Raw genomic sequence first — 18,758 nt, 5'->3', positions numbered from 1 at the left:
TTATTCCTGCATTTCTGTTATTTTGATACGGAATGTATTCCTTTTATAAAAAATGTTCTAATGCAATGCTCAGGGGAAAATTACTTTTGGAGTCTATACAATGGATACATTTTTAACCCACTCCATCTTAGTTAGAAATTATAGCGTACCTGTTGGCTGGCTCTGACATTTTTACTGGAATTATTAGAGAAAGACAGATTGAGTCACACTGTGTACTAACAACTGAGAAGAAACACCAGGACTGTTTTAAAAAAAAGCAAAACTTTTAAGCCACTATGTAAGCATCAAATGATTCCGCATGGCAGAAGAGATGGATGGAAATAGGGCTGCGCTTAAACCACAGAGAAAGGCAGCTGGCACTGGTTCCCCTTTTCATGAAAAGGAAAATGGGGGCACATTCCACAATTGTCATGAGTACAGTATAAGAAATGAAGCAAATGTGGGGCACCTGGGTGGCTCAGTCGGTTAAGCGTCCGACTTCGGCTCAGGTCATGATCTCACGGTCTTTTTTTTTTTTCATGTTTTTATTTTATTTTTGAGACAGAGAGAGACAGAGCATGAGCAGGGGAGGGGCAGAGAGACAGGGAGACACAGAATCCAAAGCAGGCTCCAGGCTCTGAGCTGTCAGCACAGAGCCCGACACGGGGCTTGAACTCACAGACTGTGATATCATGACCTGAGCCGAAGTCGGATGCTTAACCGACTGAGCCACCCAGGCACCCCAATCTCACAGTCTTTGAGTTTGAGCCCCACATCGGGCTGTGTGCTGACAGCTCAGAGTCTGGAGCCTGCTTCAGATTCTGTCTCCGTCTCTCTCTGCCCCTCCCCTGCTCACACTCTCTCTGTCTCTCTCTCTCTCTCTCTCAAAAATAAATAAACATTAAAAAAAAATTTTAATAAATTAAAAAAAAAGAAATGAAGCAAATGTAAGAATAAAAGTCAGTGGGGGATGCCTGGGTGGCTCAGTCGGTTGAGTGCCCAACTCTTTGATCTCAGATCATCATCTCACAATTCGTGGGATCGAGCTCTGTGTCAGGCTCTGCAACAACAGTGCAGAGCCTGCTTGGGGTTCTCTTTCCCTCTCTCTCTTGCTGTCCCCCACTCACACTTGAACTCTCCCTCTTTCAAAATAAATAAACTTTAAGAAAAAAGAATAAAAGTCAGTGGTTCTGCGATCTTCACAACATGTTACCTCATCTGTGCTGATGAGAAGCTGGGACCAGCTATTCCACTCAGGGCATTTGTCTCTGTCTTCGAAGGTGACGTGCTCAGAGTTCCAGCAACAGTGTTCATGGTTAAACCAGAATCCCTCTGTGCATATGCCTTCTTTTAAGTCTGTCATCCAATGAGCAGAAATGTCTATCAAGCCAGCCAAAGAGCCTGATTTGAGGGGAGGGAAGGGAAGGCCAAAGTTGTCAGAGAAAACGAGGGAAAGGGCATCAAAATAATGGGTAATCATAAACTTTTCTGTTCCATTTGCAACCTCTTTCTGATGGTCTATTTGATTTCCACCTATCACCTCTAATAGACTTCACCTGTCATTACATGCCTGTTCAGGAGTGTACAAAACACAAAACACTGTCTGCATTAAACACCATGTCAGTAGAATTTCTATACACGGGGAACTTGAGGAGAGGCAAAGTGGTGGGGTGGGAGCAAGGAGCCTGAATATTTGCCTTTTAGTTGATTTACATGGCAAAGACTCTGCTTTGACTTACAGTTGATGGATACCGATCCATGAATACAGTCGAGTTTATTAAAGATCATTTTATTCTCACTATTATATAAGACTGAGAAAATGTGGATTGCCTGCATTGAAGAATATTATATTTATTTGACATGGTTGGGGGAAGGAAGGGAGCTGTTGAAGACTATGGGGAGAAGAACTCAGCTTTGTTAGCAATTTTGCTCCATGGATGAGGGAATCTGAGCAGTGGCAGGAAGGCATTCTAGGCTAAGGGAACTGAATCGGTAAAAGCGTAGACTGCAATGCACGTGGAAAATTAGATGAAGCTATAGACACGTTGAAGCCTTCTGAACCTAGGATGTGAACATTCTGAAGTTTTCGTAGTGAAAACTTATTATGCATCCATCAAAGAAAATTATGAGAAGATGAATAGTGAATGGGGATTTATGTGCTATGGTTAATAGACTGGTAGGGTTAAGATAGTTATAGAAACTTCTGGCTTTCTCATCATTTCTGTTGTCCAGATGAAGAAACTCTGGCATAAAGAAATTAAATGGTCTAGAATCATGCTTTAGGGAAATAGCAAAGACATCATAAAATTCACAGCCTCTGAATTCCCAGACTGTTTCTGTATTCAGGCACACTGCTTCTATTGTTGCTCTGCAATACTTAAAAACAAAATGCCCTCTGTGTACAAGGGAAAGAAAAATATTCACTGGCCACCTAGTGATAAGAAATACATTAAAAAGTTGAGGATATTATACCTACATTCCAACAGGCTGGAGGCCATGTCATATGTATGTTTGGGTAGGTGCTAAAAGTGTTAACACAGGTTATTTACATACTTGAATAACCTAATCAAATCTAACACACTGTTTGATACCTCCTCTTGGCCATGCCTACCTTCTCCTTCTTCTAATTCTTACTGCACTTACTGCCCAGATTCAAAAATTAACATGTGTTACAGAGTTAGGCTTGTTCCCCATGTTGTCTCACGTGTGCATGTTTTATTCTACTTAATGCGGTACCCTCAATCTTATCTTCCCTTCTATTGCTATTTCTCCTCCTTTTCCTAATATGTTTCCCCTACCCTACAGAATAAAATGCCTTCCTTTGTCCTTGTTACCATTTCAAGCTTCTGTCCCTTCTCTCCTTCTAATGACCCCCAAATATCTCCAAAACTTCTACACTGGTTGCTTCCCCTTGAAATCTGACTCGTAATATTTATGAGATAGCTTTCCAAGATCATTGGTATCCTACCAACTGCTAAATTATATAACATTTTCTCAGCCCTCTTCCTTCTCTGCAGCCTCTCTGCAGTACTTAGCATTACACACCACTTGGTCTATTATTTTCCAACTCTAAACTGGCCAGACCAGGGGCTCCTGGGTGTCTCAGGTGGTTGAGTGTCCAACTGGCTCAGGTCATGATCTACAGTTCGTGGGTTCAAGCCCCGCATCAGGCTCTCTGCTGACAGCTCAGACCCTGGAGCCTGCTTCAGATTCTATGTTTCCCTCTTTCTCTGTCCCTCCCCTGCACACACTCTGTCTCTCTCTCCCTCAAAAATAAACATTAAAAATTTTTTAAAAACTGGCCAGACCATTCTCTCTCTCCTGTGCAAGCCAGAAGGAGTAGCTTTAACACCCTAGACCACAGGTTGGCAAATTATGGCCCAAGGGTCAAATCTGCCTCTATGCTTCTAAATAAAGTTTTGCCTGGTCTCAGCCGTGCTCACTTACCTATTGTCTGTGGCTGCTTTTGTGCTACAGAGACCATTTGGCACACAAATCCTAAAATATTTACCATCTTGCCCTTTACAAAAAGACATTGCTGACCCCTTCCCTAGATAATCTTTGAAAACCCGGCTATGGACGAGCCATCCTTCATTGCAGCAATCATATGATATATATACACATATATGTATATATGTATATGTATGTATTATCTATATATATGTATATAACATTTATTTATTTATACTCCATGGCTCATAAATTTTTTCTAGGTAACAGCTGCAGTGGCGCTATTAAAAACTGTGGGCAAAAAAAAACCAAAAAGCAATTGTGGGCACTGTGCTGAGAGCTACCTGTGCTAGATCTCATTTATCTACTATTCTGTCCTCAGAACAAACATGTACTATAGGAACTCTTATTAGCCCCTAGAGCTTCCAGGGGTTAGGAAACTTGCCAAAAGTCACAAAACTAGCAAGCCATGGGGTTGGTCCAAACTCAGGTAGCTGCAAAGTAGAGCCTGTGCTAATGGCTATTTCATGCCCTCTACCTCCAGGTTTCCCACTTAACGTCCCTTTCAGCTCAATATTCCAGATCTTCCTAGGCCCACCTTTTAATGCCACAAGGATACAACTCAGAATCTCTGTCACGTGTTCTTGGCTTTCTGCTTCTCCCGTGGGAAGGGAAGCCTGCTTGGGAGCCTGTTTTCAAGCTGTACGAGCATAGCAAGTGTACCATTCCTAGTTAGATCATATATTGTTTAGAGTGGCTTGGGAAGTCGCCGGAGATGACAGGAAAGGGTAGGACCATCCCACTCCTCAGCCAGCATGAAAGACTGAGATTGTGAACTTCCTGAGGGTATGAGCCACATCTTTCATACTGCTCTTCACCACCAAATGAGAGAGATGTTTAAGAAAGAGATACAAAGGTCTCTCAGGAAGTTCTCTTCTGTATCTTCTCTTATAAATCTCATGTACTATGTGTTTTTTTGTTTTTTAATGATTGTTGGGGCACCTGGGTGGCTCAGTTGGTTAATCATCCAACTTTGGCTCAGGTCATGATCTCACAGTTCGTGGGTTCGAGCCCTGCGTCAGGTTCTGTGGTGACAGCTCAGAGCCTGGACCCTGCTTCAGATCTGTGTCTCCCTCTCTCTCTGCCCCTCCCCTGCTCAAGCTCTGTCTGAAAAATAAACATTAAAATTTTTTTTTAATAAAAAAAGTGACTGTCTCTAACAGAAGGGCTCTTCCTCAAGACAATCACTGAAAGGCATGCTAACAGCACCTTAAAACGGATACAATATTTTATAGCATATAAATTCATTTAAATACATTTCCTTGTTTAACCTCATTTACAGGAAAGAGATACAGGTATTAGTATCCCTTTACATATGGGAACATCAAGCTTCCTAAAGGTCTACCAGCAATTTATTTCATGTAGGAAAACAGTAAAGCACAGCACTCAACTTGGTTCATGGATTGGGGGAGGGGCACACCATGATTTTAAGAGATTTGTTTAGGAAACAAACACAGTTTACCATACCTGATAAGAGCCCAATAAGTAGCATCAACAACCAGCCAGAAAAAGCATCACTCACACTGTGAATTAAGGCCCATGTTGACTCTTTGCTTTTATTGGTAATCTAGGGAAAAATGAGAAAAAATTGGTATGCTCTACACACACCCTTACTTTTTCACCTTAAAACACACAATAAAGAGGTACAAAGACAAATCTATTCATCAGGAACAGAGACCAATTTGGAGTTACTGCTCAAATAATCCCGGGCTGAACAAACATCACCAAGAACTTGGGAGGCTTAGTGAGCCTCGTCTTACTGAACCCCACCACCTTCATGGACAGTACTGGAGCAATGGCTCCAAGTACCTTAGTCAGGGATTCCCCCATTCAGCTGCTAATTTTGTATCCCGTCAATCTGTTTTGCTTATTGCAGTGGTCTCTTTCTGCCAAAGACATCAGATATTCTAGGGATGGTTTCTGGATTGTTTTGCAAAGAATCAACAAACACAGACTTATTTCAGTGGTGAAAGGACAACATGAGGCTTGCTACCTAGGGCAGTGCTTCAGGGCTGGCAAGTTCCAGGACTTGCTCCCCTCACTGATCACAGATATTAAATGGTATCAGGGATGCTTCGCTTTATTTTCAAAAACCTGCTGGGAATAGCTGAGACTATCAAGAGGTGCAGAAAGTTTTGCCTTTTAGGCCCTAGCCTTGTCAATTTAGCCCTTCAGTGCCCACATTTATTTCAAAACCAAGTATTCTGACAGCTTTGTCATTGGGCTTCCCCCTTCTCTGAACCTCTATTTCTTATCTTTGAAATTGTGACTTAGCTGCCCCATCTTCATCTACAGTGACATCACAATCACAAATTATTATGAAACTTTTAAAAGCAGTTTCAAAATTCATTTTGACCTGAGACTTTAAGTTTCTACTTTTAGTGCTCAAAGTAGATGAGGTAACATTTTTCAGTGACAGTGTTTCCATTCTGATGATGAGCAGTTAATGCAAAGAAAACAGTCCCTTTTGAACACTTAATAAACACATTCTAATTGATTTTGAATTGTCATTAGTTGGCATAATGTGTCTCAGATGCAGCCATTTTCATATAGTGGGAAAATATGCCCTTGTCATATCATGGGTGACTTTCACAATGTAAATAACATGTTGAATATGCAACTGATGACAAACTGAACTCTGAATTACAGACAGCAAAAATTCTAAAGCCTGAGTGATGAATAGATATGATGGACAGGTATGTGTGTGTTCCCAAATATCAGAAACCTTATGAAAAACATAAGAGTGTTTCGTAGAGATCCCCTTCTTTAGTTAGGATAGAAAACTCCGTGAGATTATCACAAGTCCAAAGATTACAGAGGAATTTTTCAAAACCTGTACCTGGGACAACCTGACCCCTGGGTTTAAGTGGTCATGAGAAGATCACTAAGGAGCTGGGAATGGCTTAAGAACAAAAAGCAATCTGAACCTGACTGCTCAGGAGACTTGCCTGGCTCTGAGAGAAGGGAATCATGAACTCAGGAGAGAAAGGGACAAGGTAAAAATCAAATTTTAAATTTGGCCTCAAAACAGAAATAATACAAAAGGAAAAATAATAGCACCTAAGGTTGAAGAAATGTCTCACCAGGAGATCAACCACTGAATCAGGATCACTGGGGCTGAGGCCCTACCGCTTTCATAAGCTCTCCATGTGGCCCTGACATGAGCTAGAAATTTTGATTCCCTGATTTAAATGATACATAGCAACAAGTTAAAGGCAAATGACCCTGGCAGACTGCTTTAAGAAGTTTTAGTGGTACTCTGAAAAAAGAAAGGTGGGGAACTTCACCAAATTCTAAAGAATCTGGGCCTTAGCCATAAATGAATGCCACCTATTACCTATCATATTAAATTAATATCCTTAAATTGGATCTGATTGGTCTTGGGGGTTTGAGTTGAATGCACACATTTTCTTTTATGGCTGTCTGAGAGCCATAATCGCAAGGACTTTATCCCATATGTTTCAGTAAACACCAAGGCTCTGAATTTTTTTTTCTTTTATTCCTTTAAAGGAAGCCCCCTTTCTTTTCTTAGTTCTAAAAACCCTGTTTCAAAGGAAAACCATAAAAGGGAAATGAGGCAGAGGAAGAAGATCTTTGAAACTTATTTTGGTCCACTCCACCAAGTTTGTCTTCACCTCTTTATAGGCACTTATACCCATTTCAGGGCTGCAAGGATCCTGTTCAACTACTTACTATAGGAAGATAAATCATCATTAATTATAAATTCTTCTTAAAATCATATACAAGATACCCTAAAAATAAAAATAAATTAGAAAATAATTCCATTGCCAATGGAAACCTGAGATTCAGCCACATCCAGGGCTGAAGGAGAGCATACATATAAAGAATTACAGATCTTCAACTTCTTTCCCTGCTGTTTTCTAACACTTACACATGGATCATCTTTTGTCTTACCTCTCGGTGCCTATCCCTGTCTCGAGACTTCTCCCTCACCCAGTCAATTGTATTGAAATCATCATAGGTCCCCACACCAGGGATTGGCTCCTCCAAGAAGTCCATCATCCTATTTGAAGAACCTATTCCTCCACCATTGTATGACTTTTCCTCTGTATTGAACAGGAAATAGACATTAGTACCTCAGACACTAAACATTTTTTGAAAGTTTATTTATTTCGAGAGAGAAAGAGAGAGCAAGCAAGCAGGAGAGGGGCAGAGAGAGAGAGAGAGAGAGAGAGAGAGAGAGAGAATCCCAAGCAGGCTCTGCACTGACAGCACCCCCAACCCTTGCCACACAGGGCTCGATCTCACGAAGCATGAGATCAAGACCTGAGCTGAAATCAAGTCAGACACTTAATCGACTGAGCCACCCAGGTGCCCCTGGACACTAAACATTTTAATACCTCCTTTTTGAGTACCAAAAGGTGAGTCCTTAAACTATCAGATGATTATAGTTAGGTTGTGCTGATTAAGCAATATAATCACCTGGTGGGAACATCCACCACATTCGAAAGTTTCTGTGATCTAGGCACAAAATGATGAGTGTCTTAAGGCAGTATGAATGGAAAGGGACAGATGAGCGTGACAGCACAAAGGGAGAACTGACAGGAGTTGAAGCTTAGTGGGAAAGGATTTATGAAACAAAATGCAGGAGCTTGGAGCCCCTTAGGTAATTCAGTTTCTGTTACGGAAGGGAGACAAAAGGGTCAAAGATCTTTGTAGACATAGCACATCAGAAACCATTTTACATTTATAAGGCAGTAGTTCAATTGTAAGACGTAGCTTTTGCCTGAGTGGGAGTTCCAAAGAAAGCATGCCAGCCTCTTCAAGAGTTAGGCTGGCTAGAATGTACATATTTCCCTTCAACAGGTAGACTTTGATCCCTGATGTAATGGGCTTACAGAAACTTTTACTGAGTATGTCAGAACAGTCTAAGACTTACAAGTAGAGATTTAAAGACCATTGCATGGCTTGGTGATGAAATGTCTGTCCCTGATCTTTCAATGGAAGAAACATATCCACTTGTCCAACCACAGTCCTTTATCTGCTTTGCTGTTGGTGCTTCTGTTATAATTACTTATGCAAATGTTTTGTCTTCCTTTCTAGACTGGAAGTTCTTTGAGGGCAGCCCCATATCCAAGTCATCATTGCCTTCTCATGTCTAACACATATCCGAGATTCAATAAATATCAGCGGAATCAAGGTTTATTCGCTGAACAGTGGGGATGAGCAAGAAGTATTAAAACTCAGAAGTTGTACACACACAAGGTTACTCAGTACTGCTTGACAAACTTGTTCAGAATATTTCCACCATCCTCTGGTGAAACAGTATTTCACTATTAAACACAAAAAGTAGAACAGTATTCAGGAATTTATGCAAATGCACACTGAGGAAAAATGCAGAGTAATGCTATCATTTAATGCAACCAGCCAAAGCTCACATTTGCAGCATCAACCTTGGCAGGGACAAAGCTTTACCCAGACTGGTGATGGATTCCTCTGCAGAGAAGGCCAAAGTAGGCCCAAGCTGCCACCTATTTCCCCACATCTGCATCCCCATCTTCACTCTAAACTCCTACAGACAACTTCAGCACTCTCATAGGGTGAGTGGGAATTAACTCCCAAGTTGTACCTGATTTACAAATCGTTAAGTCTTCCGAATACCTAATTCAGTGTACCTTTTATCGGCAACACACACATTTAAAAGGAAAAGCTCTGCAGAATCTAAATCATATTGAGGGTGGGGGTGGGGCTGGAGTGGAGGAGGTTAACAAGTTAATCTTAAAACCCCTAACCAAAGTCCTTTCCATATCTTCAAGCCTACCTGGCTGTAAAATGGTTGGCTGCTGAATCACCAGCCCAGCATTTCCTATCATGACAGTGGCATACTGATAAAGATTAATGCTGTGTGTTTGAGAGCTTAGACGGAAACAGCCAGCTAGGAAATGAGGGCAGAAAGGAAATAAAGTATGGTGAGAGGGGCAAAAAAAAAAAAGGAAAAAAAAACCACCAAGCTGTTTCAATTCTCCAGACAAATGCTGACATGAACACAGGACACCAAACAACCAGAAATTTACTTTTTAAAGCAGGTTAATGATCCAAATGAATTTGCTCTGGTTTAAGGGCTCTCCTTTCAGGAGAAATTTAAAAAGGATTTTGTGAAACTGATTTTTAAAAGCATCCAATAGCTATATAATGTTACACTGTATAGCAAATGAGGCCCCCAGCTCTAAGGATATTAAGACAAAGTGAAGATCTGCAACAGCTTCCTAACAGGAAAGAAAGAATCCTATTACATCACTAGGTAACATGAGCACTGCATCCTCCTCCTTTGTAGATAGTCTCCTGTTAGAAACGCAAATTGTCAGGCAGCTCTGAAACAGCAGGCAGTGATCAGAAGCCAACAACAGACTGCTTGTGATTCTCCAGATCCCCTTCTCCCTGGGGTCACACTTCAGTCCTTGGCTGGGCTCAAGTCTGCTTACCTTCAATCACAGCTTTCTTTTTTTCTGCCTCAAGGAAGAAATAACTTTGGCAGCCAGCATTTGGTCATTTAGGTTGAGGAGCTTTTACAGAAGGAGCCCCGGTATGCACTGCTTTAGAAGGGCACTTGCTGCGTTCTCTGCCTTTCACAGGAACAAACGCCACCTAAAGAACCACCAGTGTTCCCCGCGGTCAGAATGTGATGTCACTGGTGGCGTCACGTGACCAGACCCTTGGACCAGCTTGGAGAAAGGAAGATTTTTAACCGAGCACAGAAGCCTTAAAGATGTAGTCTCATCTAAACGAATGCCATCAAACTGGGTCAGTCGGATATGTTCACAAAACTGGGGTCCAGACAACTTTGAGTCTTTAGACCTTATTTAGCAGAAAATCCAAGAAGGCAAAGGAGGAATAACTGAAAGCATTTAGAGGGATCCTAAGTAAAAAAGGGAGAGGATCAAATATAGAAAAGGCTTTTTAAAGAAATTTCACTGGATGGCAAAAACACAGAGAAAATCTCAGACGTGTAACACTGAAAGATGCCAGACACGAGAGCACATAACATAATTCTATTCATATAAGTTCAAAACCAGGCAAACCTAAACTACAGTGTGTTATGATACAAATATAAGTTGCTACATTACAAAGAGAAGCAAGAAAATGACAAAAGTAAAGACAGTAGCTACCCAGAGGAGAGAAGAGGTCACCATCTGGATAGAGTACATGGTGAAGGTGGGGCTCCTGGAATGCTGGTAATTTTTCTTTATCTGATCGGTGGTTAACTGAGTGTTCATATTATAATCATTCTTTAAACTGTACACATGTGTTATATGTCTTTCTATGTATATATGATAATTACAGAAAATTATGAAATATGGAACTGCATGTGAATGTACTCTACAAGCTCAGCTCTTTAATAGCACGTAGTAACTTAAAACTCAGATTATGGTCCAGAAAAGGAGTTGTTTCTTTATATTAGTTCTCTACCCAGCCAGCAAAATCAAATCTGATCTCACTAATCCAAACTGGGGAAAACCAGCTATTTCAGCTGTGAAAATAAATTCACTCTTCTATTTGCATTATTTAAAAGGCTTTCCCTTCCCAGGCCCTATTCCTAAGGCTATTCTTCAGCAGGTCTTAATTAACTGTGCAACAAGGCTGGTCGAGTAAAGAAGAATGAAATCACCATCTCTCAACTTCCTTAGTGAATCTGCAGGACAGCCGCTGTTAAACATTAATCCAGTCAGTGTGCTCCAATAATCAGACCTAAATGGAGGGCTTCAAATGCTGTGATCATTCTCATCAATTCTTAGGGCCCAAAGCATCCTGAAATGTTATTACAACAAAACCTTACAAAATGTGAGGAACTTCATGAAATCTGTATGCTTTCAGTCTCGTCTGTCATTATCATGACATCTCAGTCCCTTGATGAACTAAACTAGCATTAATGAGAAGAATTAAAATGAAGTAGCAACTGATGGTGTTGTGGCAATGAACTACAAAGCTTAAAAATCAAAAGCTATTTGTGGCTTAAGTGTAATTATGTTATAGAGCTGTACTTTTAGACAAGTGTGTATATCTTACTCAAAGAGAATTGTATGCCCAAACTCATAAGCCTCCTTCAAAGTCATCCTTTATTTATTTATTTGTTTGTTTGTTTGTTTGTTTAACTAGGCTTCGTGTCCAGCGTAGAGCCCAATGCAGGGCTTGAACTCAAGACTCTGAGATAGAGACCTGAGCTGAAATCGAGTCAGACGCATAACCGACTAAGCCATCTAGGCGACCCTCAAAGTCATTGTTTATTAAATAGAATCCTACATATAGTTTCTGAAGGCACCTGCAGAATTCACTTACATTATCTGATAAGATTTACATTATCTTACTAGATTATTTTACACTTCAAGATACTATATGTTTTGGTATTTAAAAAATGTATAGTTCCTCAATGTACAATGACTGGATGGTAGAACTGGTACCATGCTAATAACTGATGTAAGTTCATGTATTTTTTAAATGTTACATCACAGCTTCTAGGGGAGTGACTTTATTATTCCATGTAAATTTATTTCCCTTGAAAACTAGGTTTGGTAGCTATGATGCAGTCCTTGTACTAAAATGATATTTAATTACAATTCCCTTTTCTGCCAAATTTGTAATTTCTAGCATATGTTTGTTATACAGACTGCCAGGTGTAGGTTCAATTAATATTACTGTGAAAATAAGGTAAAGAAATGCTGACCAGTTTTTAATGCAGCCTATGGTAAAAACACAATAATAGGGTTAACATTTGGTGACAACAGAGTTATCTTTCTGGGACACAGAGCTGATCAGATCATCTTCTTATTTCAAAAGTGTCAGTGGCTCCTACAATGTTGTTTTGTTTTTAATTTATTAAAAAAATATTTTTTAATGTTTATCTATTTATGAAAGAGAGAGAGAGAGATGGAGCACAAGCCACAGAGGGGCAGAAAGGTAGGGAAACACCAAATCTGAAGCAGGCTCCAGGCCCTGAGCTGTCAGCACAGAGGCCGACATGGAGCTTGAACCCACAACTGGGAGATCATGACCTGAGCTGAAGTCGGATGCTCAACCGACTGAGCCACCCAGGTGCCCCTGTTTTTTTTTTATTATTTTAATTACAGTGTAGTTAACATACGGTGTTCTAGTCATTGGTTTTTAAAACTTTCAGTATAGAAAGACCACTTAATGGGCATTTGGCACAAACATAGGCCAGGATTTTTTAAATATCCATCATAATTTTTATAATAGGAAAAATAAAATATTTTAGCATATAATAATAACAATGATATTAAAGCTATTTTAGGTTTCATCAATGAGAGGGATTAAATTGTTTGCACTCTTTCTTTTTTTTTTATTTTTATTTATTTATTTTTTAACATTTATTTATTTTTGAGACAGGGAGAGACAGAGCGTGAACAGGCAAGGGTCAGAGAGAGAGGGAGACACAGAATCTGAAACAGGCTCCAGGCTCTGAGCTGTCAGCACAGAGCCCGATGCGGGGCTCAAACTCACAGACCGCGAGATCATGACCTGAGCCGAAGTCGGCCGCTTAACCGACTGAGCCACCCAGGCGTCCCCAAAAAGGCTTTTCAAAACCAGTGTATTAAGAGTTAAGCTTCTGGTGTGTAAATTCTCTGCCAAGGAAGGAAGAGTGAAATTGAACAAGGATGCAACATGTCATATTGAGGTACTTAAGTAAGTCTAGAGTTTTGCCTCCATACCAAAAAAAAAAAAAAAAAGATAAAGATAAAACTTAACTTGAGTAAGTTTTGAAGGCATCATGTGCTCTAAGTTACATATAAAACAATTTAATACTCTGATAGGAAAATGATTCAAGTTAAAGTACAATTAGATCTCAATTTGAATAATTTTTTAAAAGCCCCCAAAGGGTAATTTGCGCTGCTTGAGTCTGGGGAAAATACCCAGAAAACCAGTCAGAAAAAAAGTCAATGTTTAAACACCTCTCCCCATAGGTTACACTTAGGTCTAAAAACTTAACAATGGGTCTTTAGAAGCACATTGCTTGTATGAGGAGGCATAATAAATGAATGCATTTAGTTCATTTCCCTTTATGGAAACTACTGTACAGTTGGTTGGTTTTTTTTTTTTTTTCTAAAACTCACATGACGCTTAAAACTAGGCAACCCCTTAAAAAACAAGAAAAGAAATTCCAATTTGAGAATAATGTTTGTTTCAACCCCTAACCAATATGCCATTAGAAATTTACCTGGGGGGCTTAACAGTAACCAATTAAGTGAATGAGTTAAACACTAACAAAAACACAAGGGGAAAGAGGATAGAGAGAAACCTCGTGCACAGACCCTGAAATACTGCTTTAGTAGTAGCGCAGCTGCAGGAGGGCACTTATTGTGCCTAAAGAAAGTGGCCTAAAGAAAGAAACACTCAAAGAAATGAGGCAAGGCTGTTGGTACGCATCACAGGACCCGAAAATAGTCCAATTTTTTTAAAAAATGTATTTCAGTTTTTACAGGGATATGTTGTATGTTTGCAAGGCTGAAAGGACATCTACAAGAACTTCAACACTCTACCTAGCATACATCAGCAGATATTCATCCTGCGGTTTTTTTAAAATTTACCTTCATTCAACAGCAAGTACTAAGAGCCTAATGTATGCCTTTTCTCACTTCCATACCTGCACCCTCTACCCTTTCTTGTATTAGTTCATCCACTCTAGATCTCCCAGAGAGTTATGAACACTTACACATTACATTCATCTCTATGTTTGAGACTACATTACAGCTGAAACCCCAATAATTAGTCAACATTTTTAGGGCCTTTCTATGAACTTGTGCCTCCATTTTGCTTCTATTTTGCTTTCAAACTTACTCAAACCCAGTAGCTGAAAAGCGAATGTTGGTGGGGCAGCTCTCCCATCTTAGCCCTGGGAAGTACCGCAGGACCATGCTATGCTTTAAAATACTGTGTTAGTTTGGTCTCTGGGACACATGTTCAAGGAAACTATCCATTGATACACATCTGTACAGCCATATTGGTTGTTAAATACTGAAATGCTTCCAGAGCTATAGATAAATAACTCCTTTTTCCTGAGGCCTCTTCCCCCTGCCAACCATCCCCTAGAAGCTCCTGAATGTTCCCCTGATTCAGCAGCTGAAACATCAGGACGCTGCAGGATACTGCCAAGCACTGCATCAGACATCCAGTATCACTCGTCAGTGCCTGTGTTGTTTTGCACACATTTCATTTAAGGACTGACTGCTTTGGTTTCTGTTTGCAGAAAGAAAGACAACTTAAAGTTGTCTAAGAAGTAGGAAGGACAACTAAGAGGAACCTCTCTATCTCAACTCTGCTGAAAGCTAGACAGTATGAGGGGTGGTGAGAGATGCAGGTAATAGGACTGCAAAAATTGCAAATCTACAAAACTAAGTTTGAGGATTCTGAGAAGTATACAGGAAGATGGGGCATGGCAGCAAGGGATAGGGAAAAAGACTTAAGAGCCAAGCATGAATCTAGATTCTAAGACCACCTTTGGACTCATTTCCCAACAGATACAGCTCTATCCCCACTGGGTTGTAGACATTTGCTTCGGGGTGTCCCTTTTATGCCTCCTACTCCCAGCATCTGCTCTAATCTGGAAGTTCTGAATGCAACCCACCTTCTTTACCACTGGAACCAGGGTGTTAACTACCAGACATAACAAAAATTAGGAAAAATAGCATGTGGATTATGGCTTGGTATCTGCAGACTCTCGCTGGACTAGAATGCCACTAAAATTAATGTAGAACTGGAAATAGAGGGGCTGGATTTGACAAAGTTGCTGAGGGGGTTGTCCATATAAAGAAAACATCCCTCAGCTCTATTACTCGCTCTTCACTCCTTCCTTTTCAAATTTACACATTTATGGGATTGACAAAAGGACTGGGGAATGTAATGGGTAGGGAGACGCTGCCCTAAAATGCATAACCCGCTGGGTAGCACAATCCTGTGTAATAACTTGCAATTATTGTTCCATATGCAGCAGTTCTCCAGTTCTTCTCTACTGAGCCTGCATTGGTTTCTACCTATTAATCTCCAAAAGGAAGTTGGGGACAAGAGATTAGCAATTATTCTTTGGCAGGGTCAAAAGCTTCAAGAAGAAATACCAATTAGGAGATTCGTCTTGGACTCATGGAAATAATGTGATGTCATGGACAGAAATAATGAGTTAGATATATAAAATCTAGGAACTGCTCTCAAAGAAACACTGGTACCTGTACACACTAATGTATGTGTGTTATTCACTGCAGCACTGTTAGTAGTAGTGAAAACCTGGCAACAGTGAAGGAGTCTGGTAAGGGGGGAATAGCTCACGGGAAGGAGTAAACTGATGTGTACTGAAATAGCAAAGTCTCTCAAACACATTATGTGAAAAAAGTCACAGAACCATTAAGTAGAATTTTTTTAAATTGTGTGCTTATGTGTTAACTGGATAGAAAAAGCATTGACAGGGTCACATTGAATTAGTTTGAGGGGTTATCTCTGGAATGCTTAGTATAGGGGAGCCTTTCACATTTTATATACACGTGTGTTGTTGGAATCTTCAATAGTGAGGTATATCTCTGTGTTACATAGTGATGGCTAAAAAGAAAAAGAATGAGAACACAGCCAGAAGAGTAGAGACCGGACATTGCAAAGGGCAAACTTTCATTCTGAGAGGCAGATCACTGGAGTATTTAGAAACAAAGCAGGTGACAGTTTCTGGAGAACACCAGGAGGAAAACACCGCGAGGAAGATGGCTTACAAAGTTGTTAAATGAAAGACAATGCAAAGAAAGTCTTTGCCATTAGCCCTGTTGTCCAGCAGTGAGAAGGTACAGGTTCTAACCCTACTCCACAAATCACTAGTTGTATCACCTTGGGCAACTGCCTTAATCTCTGTGGGTTTCAGGTTTCAGGTTGTCTGTAAAATGAGGGAAGATTAGCAAGTGTGATTTTTAAGGTCCCTTCCAACTCTGATACTCTATCATTTTAGCAATGATTTTTTTTTGTCACTAATACATTGTACTGAATGACTTTTGAGAACACTTCTTAAGCTTTGAGGAATTCCAAATGGTATTTTGATTTCATTCTTCTGGCAGGATCATAAAATGGCACTACAATCCCTAGAAAAGAAAGAGTCAGCTCACCTGTGAAGTATACTACAACCTGGGACCCATCACTTCTGGCATATGGCTAACTATAGCTGTACCAACATGGCCACAGTATCTGTGGAGTACCTGCTAGCCACAGACCCACAAAACACTCCTAAGACATTACAGCAACCCTTTTACCCCATGTTATAAGTCAGAACAAAGTAAGGTTAAAAATAATCCACTCTGGATTATAGTACTGCCAAAGGGTCTCTGAAATTTTTTTCCCTTCAAGAGGGGACCAAAGTGGTTTCACTAATTGAGAAAAAGGGTGGGGGGGGGGAGCTTCCAGATTCAGCTCTGGCAAGTAAAAAGCTTAGGATCTGCCACTCCCATCCTTAAAACAAGAAAAAAATGGACAAACTGCAAAGTCATGGCCCCTTCTGAGAACTAAGGTTGTAGGGGAAACTGCCACCAAAACACCCAAGTCTGAAGAGACAGGTTTCTCCAAAAAGACACAAAGAGATCTGCTTACCTGAAGTAGAAACCAATGGGAACATAAACTGGCAGGGACACTTGAATGGCAACTTTGAGGAATGGCTGAAAGGCTGAGTGTGTAGACTTGCATGAGCATGAGACACCTCTGAGGCTTACCCTTCTGTGGGCTCTACCTCCGGGAACCCAACCAAGTTCTCATAGGGAAGATAAGAGAAATATCCCTTCCTGGCTCTGACAAGGGGAGGGGAAGAGTAATCATTGTGAAATACCCCAGAGCTTTCTCTACACCAAAGGACTATGCTCCAGGGGGAAATACTTTGCCTGAGCCTCATCCCTGCTGGGGGAAGGGCATTCTTTTCACTCCAGCAGATACCACCAGGCCAGCCTTCTCTTCTCACCCAAAGGAAACAAAAAAGAACAGTCAACAAGGGCCTGGGCTTCCAGGAAATGGATGGTGAATGCTGTGGTCTGAACAGAAGTATGGGGCAGGGAAAACAAAAACTGTACCACTGGACTAAACCTTGTGAAAGTCACAGCCACAAGATACCAGGAGGTGACACCAAAACAAGGACACTACAAAATTTTAACTCTCTGGCACAAACAGTTACACTTTAAACAGCCCCAAATTAAACAGCCCAACTCCTAGCCATTTTCCATAAATCCACAATGGAATTAAACTAGAAACCAATCAGAGCAATAGCTGGAAACTGCCCAAATACCTGGAAATTAAACAACGCCCTTCTAAGTAACCCATGGGCCAAATAAGTCTCAAGACAAATTAAAAACTATTTTGAAGTAAATGAAAATGAAAATATAAGATATAAAAATCTGTAGGATGCAGCCAAAATAGTGCTGAGAGAAATTCACAGCATTAAGCACCTATATTAGAAAAGAAGAAAGGTCTAAATAGAAACATCTAGGCCTCACCAAAGATACACAGACGGCAAAGAGTAAATGTAAAAATGCTTAACATTCTATGTCATCAGGGAAGTGCAAATTCAATGAGATACCACTACACACCTATTAGAATGGCTAAAATCTAAAACGCTGACAATACAATCATTCACAAGGATCTGGAGGAACAGGAACTCTTCATTTGTTCCTGATGGGAATACAAAATGGCTAACTCAAAAAGATATCTGCATTCTCATGTTCACTGCAGCATTGTTTCTAATAGTCAAGACATAGAAGCAGCCTAAGTGCCCATCGATGATGAATGCATAAAGAAATTGTGGTATATACATACACAATAGAGTATTATTTAGCCTTTAAAAATGAGGAAATGTTGCCATTTGTGACAGCATGGATGGACACTGGAGGCATTATGCTAAGTGAAATAAGTCAGACAGAGAAAGACAAATACTTTGTGATCTCACGTGTGGAATGTAAAAAAAAAAAAAAAAGAAAGAACTCATAGAAAAAGAGATCAGAGGTGTGATTACCAGAGGCAGTGGGTAGGAGGATGGAGAGCTGGAGAAAGGTGGTCAAAAAGGTATAAACTTACAGTTATAACATAAATAAGATATAATGTACAACATGATGGACTACCGCTAACAGTTAACACTGCTGTATGATATATAGGACAGTTGTTAAGAGTAAATCCTAAGAGTTCTCATCCCAAGGAGACGTCGTTTTCTTTTGATTGTATCTATATGAGATGATGGATTTTAACTAAACCCACTGTGGTAATCATTTCACAGTATACATAAATCAAACCATGAT

The 18,758-nt window shown here is 40.3% G+C and overlaps 1 protein-coding gene across 6 annotated transcripts in view; it reads right to left on the bottom strand.

The window, feature by feature from the left end:
• Window positions 1-18,758, bottom strand: part of CLCN5 (chloride voltage-gated channel 5) — a 172,727-nt gene that overhangs the window by 19,834 nt on the left and 134,135 nt on the right. For 4 of the 6 annotated variants that reach the window (XR_008290106.1, XM_027054170.2, XM_053202319.1 and 1 more), the window contains 3 exons: window positions 7,405-7,556; window positions 4,957-5,056; window positions 1,193-1,380 (listed from right to left, as the gene is read on the bottom strand). Coding sequence is in view for 5 of the 6 variants with exons in the window: in XM_027054170.2 (XP_026909971.1) it covers window positions 1,193-1,380; window positions 4,957-5,056; window positions 7,405-7,556 (440 nt within the window). In the remaining variant the exon portion in view is untranslated. The other 2 variants (XM_027054171.2, XM_027054172.2) reach the window with 2 other exon arrangements.

The sequence above is a fragment of the Acinonyx jubatus genome, chromosome X (assembly GCF_027475565.1).
Source record: "Acinonyx jubatus isolate Ajub_Pintada_27869175 chromosome X, VMU_Ajub_asm_v1.0, whole genome shotgun sequence".
Classification (NCBI taxonomy): Eukaryota; Metazoa; Chordata; class Mammalia; order Carnivora; family Felidae; genus Acinonyx; species Acinonyx jubatus.
The sequence above is the reverse complement of the archived record's forward strand: the minus strand, read 5'-3'. Positions and strand labels throughout refer to the sequence as shown.